Source organism: Hyalella azteca, unplaced genomic scaffold, assembly GCF_000764305.2.
Source record: "Hyalella azteca isolate HAZT.00-mixed unplaced genomic scaffold, Hazt_2.0.2 contig14054, whole genome shotgun sequence".
Lineage (NCBI taxonomy): Eukaryota > Metazoa > Arthropoda > Malacostraca > Amphipoda > Hyalellidae > Hyalella > Hyalella azteca.
Window position 1 is genome coordinate 55,997 of NW_025943953.1, and position 16,510 is coordinate 72,506.

At 37.6% G+C, this 16,510-nt stretch overlaps 2 protein-coding genes and 1 long non-coding RNA gene across 3 annotated transcripts; 1 reads left to right on the forward strand and 2 right to left on the reverse strand.

The window, feature by feature from the left end:
- Positions 1 to 835: 835 nt before the first annotated feature.
- LOC108683199 lies at positions 836 to 2,051 on the forward strand. Its single transcript, XR_007157097.1, has 2 exons — positions 836 to 965; positions 1,594 to 2,051. It is a non-coding gene; the product is annotated as an uncharacterized LOC108683199 (long non-coding RNA).
- A 215-nt stretch (positions 2,052 to 2,266) lies between these two features.
- On the reverse strand, positions 2,267 to 8,162 carry LOC108683200 (60S acidic ribosomal protein P0). The gene is made up of 5 exons (XM_018172493.2): positions 8,085 to 8,162; positions 4,585 to 4,701; positions 3,146 to 3,422; positions 2,663 to 3,007; positions 2,267 to 2,478 (listed from the first exon to the last, which is right to left on the reverse strand). Exons 2-5 carry the CDS (start codon positions 4,656 to 4,658, stop codon positions 2,320 to 2,322), a joined length of 855 nt encoding a protein of 284 aa, XP_018027982.1. The 5' UTR covers positions 4,659 to 4,701; positions 8,085 to 8,162; the 3' UTR covers positions 2,267 to 2,319.
- A 3,649-nt stretch (positions 8,163 to 11,811) lies between these two features.
- LOC108683205 lies at positions 11,812 to 14,662 on the reverse strand. The gene is made up of 2 exons (XM_018172499.2): positions 13,334 to 14,662; positions 11,812 to 13,121 (listed from the first exon to the last, which is right to left on the reverse strand). The coding sequence occupies exon 1, from the start codon at positions 14,650 to 14,652 to the stop codon at positions 13,354 to 13,356; it is 1,299 nt and encodes a 432-aa protein (XP_018027988.1). The 5' UTR covers positions 14,653 to 14,662; the 3' UTR covers positions 11,812 to 13,121; positions 13,334 to 13,353.
- Positions 14,663 to 16,510: the final 1,848 nt, after the last annotated feature.

Below are 16,510 nucleotides of genomic sequence, written 5' to 3' on the forward strand. Positions count from 1 at the left end.
AGACCCGACGTCGTCGTATCTCAAGTGATCGCCGGAGACTACGCATTTTTGGGACCGCGAACTGCATTTCTCGGGACTATGGCTTCACATTTTTCTCGAGTGCGGATAGTTTATTTCTCGCATAGTAACTAACAAATTATTACCAGACGTATTATTTACTCGTGCCATAAAATGAGTTATGAAAATTAGATGCATTTTCCGTAGCATCGTAACCCTATATTCAAACCTCTCTTCCTAGATCGTAGATAGTGATAATTATGATCAAAACGGAAGAAAATGTATGTGTCTGAATTCCTAACTCAAACGAACAAATAGGTAGCTCCTTCGTAGTGTGAAACATTCTATTTAGGTATGAAAACAAAGTTCTTCTCAAATTCTGTTGAATCAAATTGAATTAGGAGCACTCGTTACTATTTGAAGGAATCTGCACTTTACAGACGGGGACGTGTGGGCTCCAGCTTGGAACAGAGGCGGCGCTCGGCACTACTATGTCCTACGTCTTCGGGAAGAAATTCCCACACAAGGCTCAGTTCGACAAATTGTATGAAACAAAAATTACTTAGTAAAGCGTTATTTACTCATACAAGATGAGTAATTCAGCCTGATGTGAATAAATGATACATTTATTTTATTCTATGCATTTATCGCTCTGCTAATTCATCGATACGAACGATACGCCAAGAACTGAAATGATGAAAAGTTAAAGTCGAACTGTGTTTTAAAAAACAGGTTCAACTACTTGGTGGATAAAAGTACCAGATGCTATTTTAAATCGAATAATATTTTCTTTTTTCTAAGGATTGTTCGACTACGGGAATCCGGCATTTCTGAGAAATTGTTGCAAGACGCCATGACTCGCAACGTGACGGTCTGCGAGAAGCCTGGTGCTAGAGTCATGAGTGAGACCAAGCTGAGGGCTCTGGAGATGAAAGACTTCTTTGCTGTCTTCGCTATTTTCCTCGGAGGTAAGTTCGATCAAATACAAAGTCCAAGCACACCGATTAATTAATCTTTTGAATAGAACTACTATAATAATTAATTTTTGACTACTGGTACTATTTTACTAATAATGTAATAACTACAATTTTTTATCATTACTTCAAAATTGCTATTTAGTCGCGAGAGATAAAGAAGCGAGAAATTACTTAAGGGAAGTCTATTGAAATGAGTAGCGCTTGTTTAAGTTCACATAAATGAGTGAATAAACAAAACTTTCGTGCTAATACGCCAACATTTTAATATTAAATGCCCAAATTGACAACTACCCACGCTAACGCTCACGCACGCAGGGCGGATTAGTCGTGATACGAAGCACTAGTTACGCTGCATGATGACTAAACTGAATATTTCTCGACAGAAGTACCAGAACACAATTGTCAAAAACTGTTCCCATCCGAGTTTCTCTTTAAAAAATTGAAATTTCAGCTAAATACGCATTTTGTGCTGTTAAATGCATTTATGATACTGATTCATACGTTATGTTGTCTGTAGTTCAAAACACGATGGTGCCGCTGAGTTGCACGTTTAGGTTGTATCGTATTCGTAGACCGTAGTCAGTGCGAGTAACTTCTCTTCAAAGAAAATTTCTTTCAGGCATGATTGCGTCTGCCATAATCTTCGTTATGGAAGTGATTCTACATTCTGCTACACGAAATACAACTGGCACGAGACCTGATGGTTCATGGTAGAATATTAGGACATTTGCATGGAAGACTCCAGAATTGAATCCCCAAACAAAACCGACCTAGAACTATCAAGTTGACTTTAACGCAAGGTACTATACATGGAGCAAAGCAGACTGACTCTCAAGATCCTTGATATTTACAGCACTGACTTCTCATTGGACTGGTGCGAAAGTTTTACATGAAATTCTACTAAATTCATTATTAGACCTAGAAAAAATGATTGCTATTCCGAACTAAATTCCGCAATTGAACGAATCCTGGGCGCGTTCCCAAAGCTCTTAAAACGATGTCTGTTTTACATTGTGAATGTATTTTCCAGCTGTCATAAAAGCTCGGGCGTTATATTGTAATTACAGGCTCTGCAGACTCGCGCTTCTTTAACCCAATTATGCACTAATTATAGCGCTGAAATGCGAAGAGGCATGATGCCACGTTGAAAGTGGTTAAGGTTTGTAACCGACATATAGGATAACCGAAATCAAGAGAAATAATTTATGGAAGACCATTTGAAAAAGTAATTTGAACTAATGAAGGACACCTATTTCATACCTTGCGGCTTAGAGGATTGGAAAAGGCAACAGTGAAAAACAGTTTTTGAGAGCGACTTTATTGATCAACGCCATGTTTTGGGCGTCTAATCAAAGAGACCGAAGCCCATGTCGTCGTCACTCTCTTCCGCGGGCTCTTCTTTAGCAGCTTCCTTCGCAGCGGGGGCGGCCGCAGGGGCGCTGCTGGTGTCAGCGGCGGGAGCAGCGGCAGCTGCTGCTTGTATGGCGGCGAGTTTGCTTGGATCCTGCAAATTTTGAATTAACTTATTCTCAGGCACAAGTCCACGCACATAAAAGAAATAGATAAATGCATAAAATGTTCAACCATCATCTTTTGAGGGCCTGAACATCAGCAGCATCAAGAATTTGCCGAGCGCTGAATATTACGAGAATTTCTCATGTTATAATATTAATTAGGTTTTGACTTACGGCAAGAATTTCCTTCAGAGTTTGTGCTTCTTTGAAGGAGTACTCCGTAACAGCAGCAATTGCCAAGAGTTTCTTGAATCCGTTGACGACGGAGTGAGGCACTGATGCGACGGTAGGATAACCGATAGCGAGCGACACGGCGGTGATGGCAGTCAGCCCTTCCATGAAACTCTTGACGATATCTTCATCCTTGATGTCTAGCACCTTAGGTGAGAAAACTGTGCCCTGGTCATACACGTGCAGGACGACCAAACCGTACGTGAAAGGGGAGATGTTCAGCATGTTCAGCAAGGTACACTCGCTCAGACCCACTTTATCGCCTTCTTTCAGCAACTGGATGTCGTTCTGAATGAAAAAAATATTCAGTATNCTGAACTAAATTATTTGACACTACGCCAATTGAAATCGAGATGGAACTTTAAAGCGAGCTGCCACACGTGATTTTAGATCATTAGACGGGACCATAACTAAATAAATACTTACCACAATTTCAATAGTACCCCTGGCAATCTTGGTGGGGATCTGCAGAGCCTGGAAGAAACTTGTCTTCTCGGGACCAAGGCCAGTATTCTGAGCAGGCACAGTCACGATGCAAGGCGCGATGGCACCGGGACGGGCAGGCGCACGCTTCTTGTTCATCAGAAGCAGATCACGCACTTCGCACAGATCATCGTTGGTGAACACCAGGCCCACGTTATACACGATCAGAGGCAGCAAACTGAAATAATATTTTATTTTAAGTAATGCAGTACAGTCAATACTGAGCGGTTGGTAGAATCCATGTGATTTCGACCAACTCTTTGCAGCAGATGCTAATTTTGCTCGACTAGGAATCAATTTCACTGTAGAGATCTACCTAAAAAAATACAACTCCGTACTCACTGCAGTGAGTGACAAGAGAGCGCTTTTTCTCGTAGACGAAAACTTGAGGTCACGGACGGACGGACAGACGGACGGACATGGCGAGCACAATAGTGCATTTTTTCCATAAATAGAAAATGCGCTAAAAAGGTCAACCCTAACCCATGACAACAGGGTTTTCGAGTCAAGCATCAATCTTCACCAATCCACATTAAAATTTCAATAAATAGCATCTAACAAAACATTTTTGACAGACAAGTGGATGATTATCAAACCAAACTATACCTTGCTCGATTAGAATTAAAACCACAACTGTACACAGAAGCTATGAGGTAATTTATCCAAATATTGTTGTAGGACTATATTTATTGTGCTACCAGCCACGTTTTGGGCCTGAGGGTGTTTGCTGCAAGGCTGTCAAGAAAACAAGGAATTGGTGATGGTCTCCACCTCCCCTACAACCATCCCAAACCACCTGTTTATTAGAAATTTCCTTGTGTTTATTTAACAATTTATTTAATACAACAAAAAGAACCAGGTATATACAGTGAACAGAGAAGAAAAGAACAAGCACAAAACCGAGGCTCGGGGGTCTATAACCTCATATAATGGTATTTTCAAGTTTGCCTGCTTTACCCAGTCTGAAAATAAAAAAAAAGATTAACATGTTAAACCTAAGGAGTGCACTAATCCATAAAAAATATCAGTTACATTAACTCTAACGTGTTTAAGTTAGTGATGCATATCAAATAGTGAGCAGTCTACTATGATGTCAACACTGAAATTGATACATACTTTTGATTTAATTTCATACTTTAATTTCACATGACATTGCATCTCAGGAGAGTGGGGTATGCAGGACCCCTAGTAGGAAATCCTACTTCCTTGCAGTATCACTGAATGGGCTTCCCACAATATCAAACCCAATAAATGTGGACTATGAATAGCAAGTACCCTCAGCATCATGCAATTTGAATATTTTCAATTCCCTTGATACACAACTGTGCAAAGAATGGTCCTGCATATTTCATGATAAAATGCACAAAATTCATGACACCGACCTGTAGTTGTCAAACAAGCTTGTAACCTTGGTGAAGTAGGATGCTTTCCAGGCAGCTCTGTCCCCCTTAACCATCTTGAATGTGATTAGGGGCCCGTGTTGTACTCGGAATTAAGGACTGAAAAATTTAATGATCAGTATATTAATAATGTTCACAATGGTCAGAGTTTTAATTAATGTCAACAATCAAGCAGAACACAAATGGAAGATATGCTTCTTAAAATTATAGCTTCTACATTCAATATTTACACGGCTTCCATCTAACTGAATTCTGAGAAGGGAGTCTTCATCGAGAACTGAGAAGTAAGGGTACTGAATGTTTTGTTTTAAACACAAACCATTAATCGATTGGGAAAAACCACAACAAATGTGGCTCCAGAAGTGAAGGCTAATCAAATATTAAACCAATTCAAAAAGATTAGTTAATTACAGCATGTACAAGACAATTAAATGCCAAATATTCATAAATATATTCCAGTTAAGCATTTCCTAACATAAACATAATACAGAATAATACATATGGACTTGCTAACTTAAGTCCTGGAATCCTACGGCAGTGTAAGACCACAGTATATCCACAGCAACAAGTGCTGTGGCAATTTTAGTGACTTAGAAGTTAAATGTGGCTCAGAGCCTCTGTCAGGAAGTAAATTATTTAGCAGTTGGCATAGCCAAGATTAGCTTTTTTGATCCAAAACATTCAACGTTAATTTCAAACGAGATATCCATTGGAAAATACATGTTATACAGACTTTAAACGAGACCTAAAACTTGAGGTTTGGTTATTTAATAATGAATATTAGTTCAAGTGATGCCCAATAATCCATTATCTTTCATCTCATTTACTGGTAGCTTTTGAGCTTTTCAACTTGTGCCTAATTCCACTGCCAATAAGTGTACGAAGTTGAACACTAGAGTCTGCAGTGACTGAAATTTCCATCAGAATCTTTAACATCAATGCCACTAACATTGCCACATCTTTCAAGTCTCCAGATACCAGCCTTAAATATTAGAAGCTTAGGACCATTAGGAAACGGCAGAAACACAGATTTCTGGGGAGATCATTAAAATCAATGCAATTCTACTATAATGTGGCAATCCAATCCTACAAATCCAGGAATCCTGGTTATCACCAGTCTTTCAGTTACCTAATAGGAAGTCAGCCACATGGAATTCAAGGTCAATACAAATGTTTATAAATATCATTTTGGATCTAAAAACATGGTAGGCTACTCAACTTAACCAATCTTGGGAAATATTTGAGAACCAAAATGGAAATTGAGGTTGAAACCATGAATAAACAAGACAAAAACATCAATGATTGTGGCCTAGTCTAGCATGGAAAATGCTGTTCAAGCTGAGACTAGAGTTTTCCCATAATTTTCAGATGCACAAGATTTTAGCTAAATGAATTATATCCCACCTAATTTTTACTAAAATTTCACAATTGGGCTGTAAGATTCAAATTTACAAAAAAAAAGTGACTGTAAAATTGTTTCAGGCATATGAAAATTCAAATCTAGCTTGTGGGTAATTTCACGTGACCTACCAACTCCTATGATGGGCAATGATGACCCATGACTGATTTCTAAAATAAAAATTATGGAAAATTGCGTATGCCCAACTATTTACAAAAAAAATTAAGAAACAAACATTTTCATCCAGAACATTTGAAAAATTCTCATCATTATTCCAAATTGATAAAAAAGTGGCCAAGTGAGCAAATTAGCTAGCAACAATTACAAAAAATTGGTACCTACAAGTTGCCCATGAACAAATTTTAAGAAATAAAAACAGTCCTATCGGAATACTAACAACATTCAATTTTATTTATTAAAAATTAGTAAAATAGTACATTTTAACATTATGTTTAAAAAATTTCCTTTTAGCCTCCTAGACCTAGGGTTAACGTGGTATATTCCGACACTTCTTAACTTTTCTCCTTTATATAAGATTTGTCTTAGTTCCATGCATTCGTTGATGGTTGAAATAGTGACATCCTACTATTGCCAAAACACTAGGTCTGGGCCGTCTGATGGGAAAATGTTAAGATCCAAAGACAGTGCACATCACCCAGTGAGAACATTGAAAAACGTGTCAAAATTGATACCGTAAAATGGGGTAACTTAGACCGGCGGGGTAACTTAGACCACTTTTCATTTTTTTAACAAAAACCCCCACAACTCAAAAACTATTTGACAAAGAAATGGAATCACGGCTGGCAAATCCATAAAACCACGGCTCGAAAAATTCAGTCGCGGCTCGCCAAGTAGATATATTCCATACTAGAATAGGTATATTAGTTATCCTTTAAGTATACTTGTGACAGTCAAGTATACTTAACAGTTGACAAATGACAAGTTAAGTTGACTTCACTTAAGTCAAGTGACAGTTTTAGACACATAAAAACTAACTCCGACACAGCTTGGAAAAATTAAAATTTTATTGATTAAAAGCTTAATAGCTCTTAATTAGAAGCTTAATTAAAAAATTAAAATTTTTAAATAAGGCTCGTTACGAGCTGTGTCGTATTCCGATTCCAATACAGGGCCCCGGAATTACAAATTAATAGTTTGAACTTTAGCCTCAAAGCACCTCAAAGTTTGAGGTGCTGCCGGAATTAGTCTCACAATATGCCTAATTTAGTAACACACAGCATCAAAATTCAGGAATTTTGTAGGTTCGAATTCTAAAGGCTTTTGAATAAATATGGCAACCGCAACAGTATGTCACTTTGTGACGTTTCATCCTTGTAATGCTGGCACGTAGGCCTAGCTAGTGTGGCGTTTTGAGAGTGACACAGCAATCAGAACTGGAGTTGCAACTTGCAACTTGCACATACGGTGACATTTTTAAAGTATCCAATATCCATTCATTTCTTGCTACGTCCTTAAATGTGTCGCCAGCGTCGGAATATACTGCATTTACCCTATTTTCTTAGGTACCTGATTTTCAGAAAATTCTAACTTTACAAAGGGTTAACAACTTAACACTGTAAGAGGCACCAATTAGCTAGCTACCTAGGCTATGAATAAATTGCAGGTATATATTTTTTCCTTATTCAGCACTGAATAAATTGGAAACGGATGAAATTGACCAAATTCACATGCATTTTTATCAAATCACATGTGGCTTCTGCCTAGTTTTCCAGTCGCAGTCAAGATTAACCAATTAGGCAGCAACAGCCGAAGCATTACTGATTAGTATTTTTAACATATTAAATACAAATTCTTGGTCAAGATTTATATGCTGGTGTTGTAATTACTTGCTAATAAAATAGGTAAATCAAGTTAGAAGGCGAGGTTGCCCTGGGTCCCGGCGTTAGAGTTGCCAAGGAGCAGAATCAGATATTTGCTCCAGCAGCGTTTCTTTAAACGGACACAAATCAACATAGGTATATTGAAAACACGCAATACTATAAGAATATAATAATTACTAAGCATAAACAAATTCAAATTTTTGTATATAATATGCCAAGAGACAGAGCCTGCCGCCACTCACCAAGCTACGACGTATCGTGGTGAACTTCGCGGATGGTTCTCCGAGAATTCAACACATCATTGTAAACACTGTTTAAAACTGTACTCTCTCTAAAATTCATTTATGACAACTGATAATACTTGTTGAACCAAACAAGCAAGATTTGACATATATTTTCATATTATAGGCGTATGTTATGAAAATAATAGTGATTTTTAATTGCCATCGAGCTTTTCACAAATAATATATGTATGCAATTATTATTTGCGGGAAGGTGGATATTTGTTGGTCTTGGACAAATTTACAACCTACCAGTGATGTTTAACTCACATCTCGGACAAATTTACGGCCGGACTCCAAATTCAGTGAGCAAACGTCTAGGACAAATTTACGGTCGGACCCGCGGCCGGTCTCAGAATTACCTACTATGACGGAATATACCGCGTTTACCCTAGTAAAATAGTACATTTTTACATTGTGTTTAAAAAATTTCCCATTGGGTAGGCCTTAGTGGCAAACCAGAACTTTTTTAGAATCAGTTCATTCTTAATTTCCTCATTTACTTGAGACTTAAGGCAATTACTTTAGTATGATAATGCTGGTAGCCTATCCAAGATACTTTACTGGTCTACTTATAGGACTCAAAAATGAACTTGAGGGAGAGTCAAAAAAACTCTCTGCTTTGCCACTATGGGGTAGGCCTAGGTAGCCTCCTATTTTTTTTACTTGATTTTCAGAAAATTCTCTAACTTTAGCTACAATGGGTTAACAGTAAAGAGCTAAAGAGGCACCAACGCACCAAATCCACCAAAACCAATTACCTACAAATAAATTGCAGGTATACATTTTATATATATATTTTCTTATTCAGCACTGAATAAATTGAAAAGGGATGAAATTGACCAAATTCACATGCATTTTTATCAAATCACATGTGGCTTCTGCGGTTCTGCCTAGTGAGTAGTTTTCCAGTCGGTCAACTTGAGTCAAGATTAACCAATTAGGTAGGCAGCAACAGCCGAAGCATTACTGATTAGTATCTTTGACATACTAAATAAAATAATAAATATTCTTGGTCAAGATTCATATGCTGGTGTTGCAATTACATGCCACTAAAATAGGTAAATCAAGTTAGACGGCGAGGTCCTGCCTTGGGTCCCGGCGTTAGAGCTGCCAGCCTGCCAAGGAGCAGAATCAGACGTTTGCTCCAACAGCGTTTTTTTAAACGGACACGACAACATATATTGAAAACACGCAATAATATAAGTATATAATAATTGATAAACATAAGCAAATTCAAATTTTCGTATATAATAGCCAAGAGACATAGCCTGCCACCACTCACCAAGCTACGACGTATCGTGGTGAACTTCGCGGATGGTTCTCCGAGAATTCAACACATCATTGTAAACACTGTTTAAAACTGTACTCTCTCTAAAATTCATTTATGACAACTGATTGAACCAAATAAGTAAGATTTTACATATATTTTCATATTATAGGCGTATGTTATGAAAATAATAGTGATTTTTAATTGCCATCGAGCTTTTCACAAATAATATATGTATGCAATTATTATTTGCGGGAAGGTGGATATTTGTTGGTCTTGGACAAATTTACAACCTGCCAGTGATGTTTAGCTCACATCTCGGACAAATTTACGGCCGGACTCCAAATTCAGTGAGCAAACGTCTAGGACAAATTTACGGTCGGACCCGCGGCCGGTCTCCAAATTCAGTGCCAATTCAGTGAGCATAGAATATCTCCTAAAGGCTAAAGTAATGAACGTAGCTCGATGAAACTTGGTACACGTAATCATTTGAGCCTAACAATGATGTTTAGCTCGTGACAATTTTTGTCTTACGCTTTCATTCGTAAGTTATATGGCGATACAAGCCGAAATTTGCAGTGAGCATGCCATTTCTTCCAAAGTACTGAACAGATTCGAATGAAATTTTGAATATACATTTCTGAATAACCATCGGTGATATTTAGCTCGTGATCATGTTTTACATTTCACCTTTATTCGTGAACTATACGGAGAAACAGGCCGAAATTTGCAGTGACCAAGACATTTTTTCTAAACTACTGCACAGATTTGAACGAAAATTTGAATATACAATTCTACATTCATAACCGACCAACAGTGATGTTTAGCTTGTAAATTTTTTTATTTTGACTTAGTTTGTGAGTTTTTTTATCATAGCACATTCATCTGTGAGTAATATAGCAAAACGGGCCGAAATTCACAGTGATCAAGACTTTTCTCCTAAACTAATGAACAGATTTGATCAAACTTTTGAATATACATTCCTAACCACCCAACGGCGATGTTTAGTTCGTAGAGACGAAGTAGAACTCGACAATTTGCAATAATACGATAATTATCTGATACGATAATTATGTTGTGATCTTGGTGGTATTGTTAGAATAAGATACGGTTCAGACATCTTGCTAACTTAATAATGTACATATTGTCAACCTTAACCTCTTTAAATGTCAGTGACAGGCTATGTGTATAATAATAGAAACAATAGTCAATATCAGCCAAAAATCATTGTCAACTATAACAACATAATTTGCGGGCGTTTTTATAATACTTTTAAGCCCCGATGAGAACAATTATAAAATAGAACGTTGGAACAGCAACCATAGCACAATTTTGTATTAAACGATACCATTAGTCCCTTATAAGTGCCCGTACAAAGATACATTGATTGACCCCTGTTCATTAATTTTTGAGACATTTCTTGGTCACTGCAAATCTGAAAACCGGTCATAAAATCGGCCTCAGAAATGCCGTATACGGTATATTATAAAATCGTCCGGTCGTTTCATCGTATAGCCGCATATCTCGCAAACCAAGGCAACATCGAAAATATTGACACGAGCTGGACATCACCGTTGGGTGGTTAGAATGTATATTCAAAGTTTCATTCAAATCTGCTCAGTAGTTTGAAAGAAATATCTTGGTCAACGCAAATTTCAGCCCGTTTCACCGTGAGCTCACAAATGAATCTGAAATGGCAAAAATTCTTACGAGCTAAAGACCACCGTTAGATTATAATAAATACGTGTACCAAGCTTCATCGAACTGCGTTCATTAGTTTGGGAGATATTCCTTGATCATTGAATTGGAAGATTTTCTTTGAAGACCGGTCGTGAGTCCGGCCGTAAAATTGTCCGGGACGTGATACGAGACAGCATTGGATACGAGAATTTAGATTTCACAAAGTAATTATAGTACGACTAAAATATCTAACCATTGTAACCAACTATAGAGGTTGCACCTTAAAATTTCTAACCAATAAAATCTTACAATTACCTTTGAATCATTTAATGAATCATTCAGTTATTTGTTACGAATCTTTTAATAATTTCTATCGGACTCCACAAATCAATTCATGGACGAGACTCCTTGGTTTTATTTTTGAGGAAAAGCTACTTGCGTCGATGTAAGCCTGCGCTGCAGTTGATATAATTTATGTAGACGAAATCAATGAAAAAACTTCTTCCACTTCAATTTAATTATTCGCCTCTATTTATATTATAGACGAGTCTAAGTCAACATGCTTCTCAGCCTGAACTATGAAGTATAAGCGTAAAAAGGAGAAAATAGAATATTTCTTATTATAAATACTCATTCATTTTGTTACAGATTTTGAGTTATTTCTTTCCTTGGAATTCTTTTGGCATTTATGAAAGTCCGAATCATGGACGAGTCGTGGTGTAAAAAGATAAGTAGATGTTAACATATTTATCTTTTATTACAACAATAACAGAACAACTGCAACAACAAAAGCATTAATACGAGGAACAATTATTGCTACACACGAGAAAGCAAATTCATTCTTTTTTCTAATTCGAACACATATGTGAATGCTTGGTAAACACCATAACATTTCGTCTTCGAAAGAAACGTTTTTTCTTGCTTCAAATCAAGTTATTAATTAAGCGGAACGATGTATGGTAGAGATTAGACGACGCTCGATCAAGGCACAGAAGGAATTATCAAATTATTTGAATACCTCAAAACAATGCCTATATTTAATAATGAATATATCTGGTAGAAGGAAGAATGGTGGCTTCTTTAAATCTGCCTTAGTTAAAAAACATTGCTGCCTGTGACTTCAAAATTAAAGAATAAGTCAAGCCACCCAGAGATACAAATAAAAAGATTCAGAAATCGAATAGTTAATGCATTAAGTAGTTTAATAAATTATTATATCCTACTCGCTAATAATAAAAAAGTCGGTCAGACATAGGTCAAGAATCCCCGGCACTCAGTGGGAGAGTGTTCGCTTTGCATGCGAAAAGCCCCGGGTTCGATCCCCGGCACCTCCAGTTCTTTTGTTATAGAAATCATGATTCGAGTCAAGCGGGACATTTCAAGTGTTGGCGCGATGCATCCGGAAATATTGTGCGAGAAGGTATTTACACACATGAGTCGAATAAATAAATAACTTTCAATAAATAAATTAGATAAAAGGCAAGAAATCTTTAAAATAGAGTGAAATATCTCAATCATGACATGATAGTTTGTCCACGCGTTATCGAGCGCTCAATATTGTTCTATGGAAGCCAAAATAATATTAAACTCTACCAAAACTGCCTCTCGCGATTGTTTTGCTGATTTAAAGCTCTCGAAATTATCCTGCGTATTTTTTTTGACAGTTGGCTTTTTATTCTGAACGCTTAGCGCGTGAGGCTTTTGTTGTTTGTCGAGTCTTCATCTTTATTACATCAGCTGTTTTACGCTATTAAGTTGCAATGATTTTTGTGAGAGTCGTCATGACGTGAGGAAAACAGATACTGATTTTATAACATGACAACACCAGGCTCTTTGAAACTTGAAATATACATTACAATGATTAAACAAAATAATTCTTATTCGAATCTTTATCTGAGACAACTCGTACGTAATGATCCACTAAAATGACGAAACATTTATAAGGTTTATAAATTTCTGCATATAGTCTTGATTTGAGAAGCTTTTTGTTGTGTGCCCAAAGTCCTCCTTAGAACATCGCAGATCGTCGAACCCGGGGATTGTGAGCCCTGAAATAAAAATGGTTATTAAAATATTGTACACTGAAAATCGATAAACTATGATTATTTTTTGAAAACAACATCTGGTCAAAATTATTAAAACAAAAAGCGACTTGTACTTTTTTAGTATCTCGTAGATAAATCGTGGACTCCCAACATTGGGCTTTTAGCTTTTCCCAACATTGATTACGTCATAGTAAATTAGGTTAAAAAAAACTCACGCGGCGGACTTCGATCCCGGTTAAGGACGAATGTATTTCTTGCCTCCAACCTTCTTGGGCTTGAATGCAGGGACGTCTGGGTTGAATGATGGTTCTTGTTCTACAGCCTCGACAATCTTTTGGACCTCAGCAGAGTTCATTCTTATCTCGGGAATAGATGAATCGTCATCCGCGCTTCTCTTTTTCCTGATGGAGTTGGAGACGACTTCTTCCGGAACAATCGAGCGGTAGACGTAAAATGCAGCAGCAACTGCAGATCCAACTCCTGCCACGAGGGCGACAGGATGTTCCAGAGCTCTTTCTGTGAACGTAGCCTCACTCATGGACTTTTCACCGACTGCGTTGGTTTCAAAAGTATTTGTATTGGAGGTGTTGTCTTCGAGAGGAAGAACGTATTCCAAACTACGAGCGGCGAGAGGACTGTATGATCGGAACTCCTCCCAATACTTGCCCATTTCGTTGCGGGGTACAAGTGCTCCTACGAGAGCAAGGGTTTGTTGCACGAGTACTCGGAAAGGCCACATGATGTCGATTCCTGAAGGAATGTACTCTCTCAGCTCAGCCCTGTCAAGTCGTTCTCCGACATGAGTAAGGTACAAGACGAAGTCACGTACACTGTCAAACACAAATCCTAGCATTTTGGGGGTTACACTCTCAGTAATCACCCTCAAGAGATGATGGGGATCTCCTTGTTCCAGGGCTCCTTCCAGTTCGTATACAGGGATAATGTGACCTAAGGAATCCATAAGTTCAGTTTCTCTAAGCATCTTGATATACTTGAGGAATACTCCCTTCAGCATAGGCCATGCATCTAAATCTTCAGCGGCAATGGAGTTCTCCTTTCTTTGAGCATAGGCTTGTTGGTTGAGCTTTGAGGCAATCTTGAAAACATCTTGAATTATTTCAAACAAATGGTCGAATATGACATTGATTGTCCTTCTTCTTTTCTGCATGGCGGTTCGGTTGGGCTTACCATCTCCTTTATTTGCAGTTGACAAAGTTTTCTTGTTGGAAGTACCAACCACAACCTTAGATATTTCAGTTGAATTTTCAATTTTTTCTTCTTCCACTGGCTGCTGTGGCTCGGCAATTACGGTATCTCCATCTTCGATGACTACTTCATCGTGACGCTCAATTTTTGGTGTGAGTTTACCGTTGCCGTAACCTGAGTACGCAACATGATAGCCTGGCAGGAACGCTTGGTTGCCCCAGTCACTCGGGGACCCGCCAATTTTCCGCCCCGTGATTGGTGCGTGCGCGATGGGCTGAGAGCTCTGGCAACCCACTGCCAGAACCGTCAGCAAGATGGCAACCCTCATTGTGTAGCGAACTGCAAAGAATAAATATCCATAAATACATGACTTTCTTGATCTATCTATTAAAAAATTCTAATTTCTTCCAAGACTAAGTAAATACGTTTCAGGTCGCAAAAACTGTACACCGGTAGTTTTTATAAATAACCTTTGACTGCTTGTGAAATAAGATCGTCACAAAGAAAAAGTTCTCACATCACTTTAAATCTTTGATGTACACCCGCTCGAACATTCTCAGTGACTACAGCAGAAATAAAACTGTAGACAATAAAGTCTTTTTAGTGCATTGGATGTCTGCAACGCAAGGCTGTGCACCTAGGTAGCAACATTCTTCGTTGCTTTCGAATTCGTATATGTTACATATTTTATGAACATAAATAGATAGAGCACAAATGATTAAAACAGTAGAAATCACTCATGAAAAAAAAAAACGCAAGCAAAATGCTGGTAAACGGTAAGGATGGCTGGCACTGTTGATCGTGTACTGACTGCAAGTCATCTTGGTCATGGGGTGACACGTGTTTGCCGTTGCGCTGCTCAGCCGCTGCTGGTGTTTTCCGTGCCAGGAAATAAAAACAGACTTACGGCTACATTAGATCTTGCCGCATTGCTATTCTGGCTCGTTAAATGGACTCAGATGACGTTTTTGAACTGCTTTTGTTTTAGAGTTGAACTTTTTTCACTGATAGTTCTATTGCAATATTCTTACTCATTGCTGTTCGACTGAACTTATATTCGTCAGAAAAATTGGCTGGTTTAGAAAATCAAAATGGACACATTGTTTGACCAATAACTTAAGCACCTTAATAGTACATAATACTATTTTGTTAAGATTACATTAAGTTTTGAACAAAAATTTAACTTGATAGCCAAAATATACTCTTTATTCTACATTGATGGAAATTTTAATAGTAATTTTATTCCCTAATCAAGTAATTATATTCCCTAAATTCTGTGCGTGCAAAAAATGTTCTTTTTCAACCGAGGGGAAATTTTGGTACACGACACGCTTCTTCTCATAGAAATTTTCAGGTTGCAGGAAGATTAAAACGCATGTTTCTCCTCAAATTGGCTACAGAATTCCATCATATTTTATCGGTAACTACGTGTTGATGGATTAAGTTCTTCGAAGTCATTTTGATTAGGAAAAATGTATTAGTTTGCTTTTGTGTGTGTTAGTAACCTGATGCAGTAAATATTTTTGGGCACGGGCCTGACATCTTATTGTTAGTGGTGGAATCAGGAGAATAAAAACGAGTTGGAGTGAATTGGATTGAAAAAATAGACTCAAAGTTTAAATTAAGCAGGTGTAAAAAAATTAAAGTTGATATCACATTTCATATTAGGAGTCATTTGCATGCGTCATGTTGTTTGTTGGTTGGAATAGTTTCGTGATTAATTAACGTTGTATCAATTTGGAAATAGGAAAGAGAGATTGTGAATCGAACCTCGATGTATGATATCGTTGAACCTAACTTTTATAGTCGCTTTGCTCTAGTAGGGTTACCTGGAGAATGCAGCGATATACTCATTGAGTCGTCGGATGAATCAGATTGATTTACATTTTTACATAACGAAGAAAATTAAACGTAAAAATGTACAGTATCAATGACAACATTTGTTATTTGTTTAATATATATAAAAATTCATTATTTACTAATATGATTTCGTTACACGAGACGGTACACAATACATTGTTTTTGTTTACCGTCATAGATCGTCTGCCAAACTCTCGTTTCACAAATCAACTGACAGGAATGCCAGAGCTCGACGAACGCAATTGGCCTCTGGCATCCGCCATCCGAAAACCAATGGGAAAGCTCGAGTCACAATTGTGATCAAGTTTTTCCAACATTCCAGTCCC

Excerpts from the sequence above, each read along its gene's own strand:
- LOC108683200 (XM_018172493.2), bottom strand. The coding sequence starts at position 4,658 with ATGGTTAAGGGGGACAGAGCTGCCTGGAAAGCATCCTACTTCACCAAG. Across the intron at positions 3,423-4,584 it reads AGCTTGTTTGACAACTACAG|TATTGACTGTACTGCATTAC; the intron begins GTCGGTGTCATG and ends CCAACCGCTCAG. Across the intron at positions 2,479-2,662 it reads CTCTGAAGGAAATTCTTGCC|GATCCAAGCAAACTCGCCGC; the intron begins GTAAGTCAAAAC and ends CAAAATTTGCAG.
- LOC108683205 (XM_018172499.2), bottom strand. The coding sequence starts at position 14,652 with ATGAGGGTTGCCATCTTGCTGACGGTTCTGGCAGTGGGTTGCCAGAGC.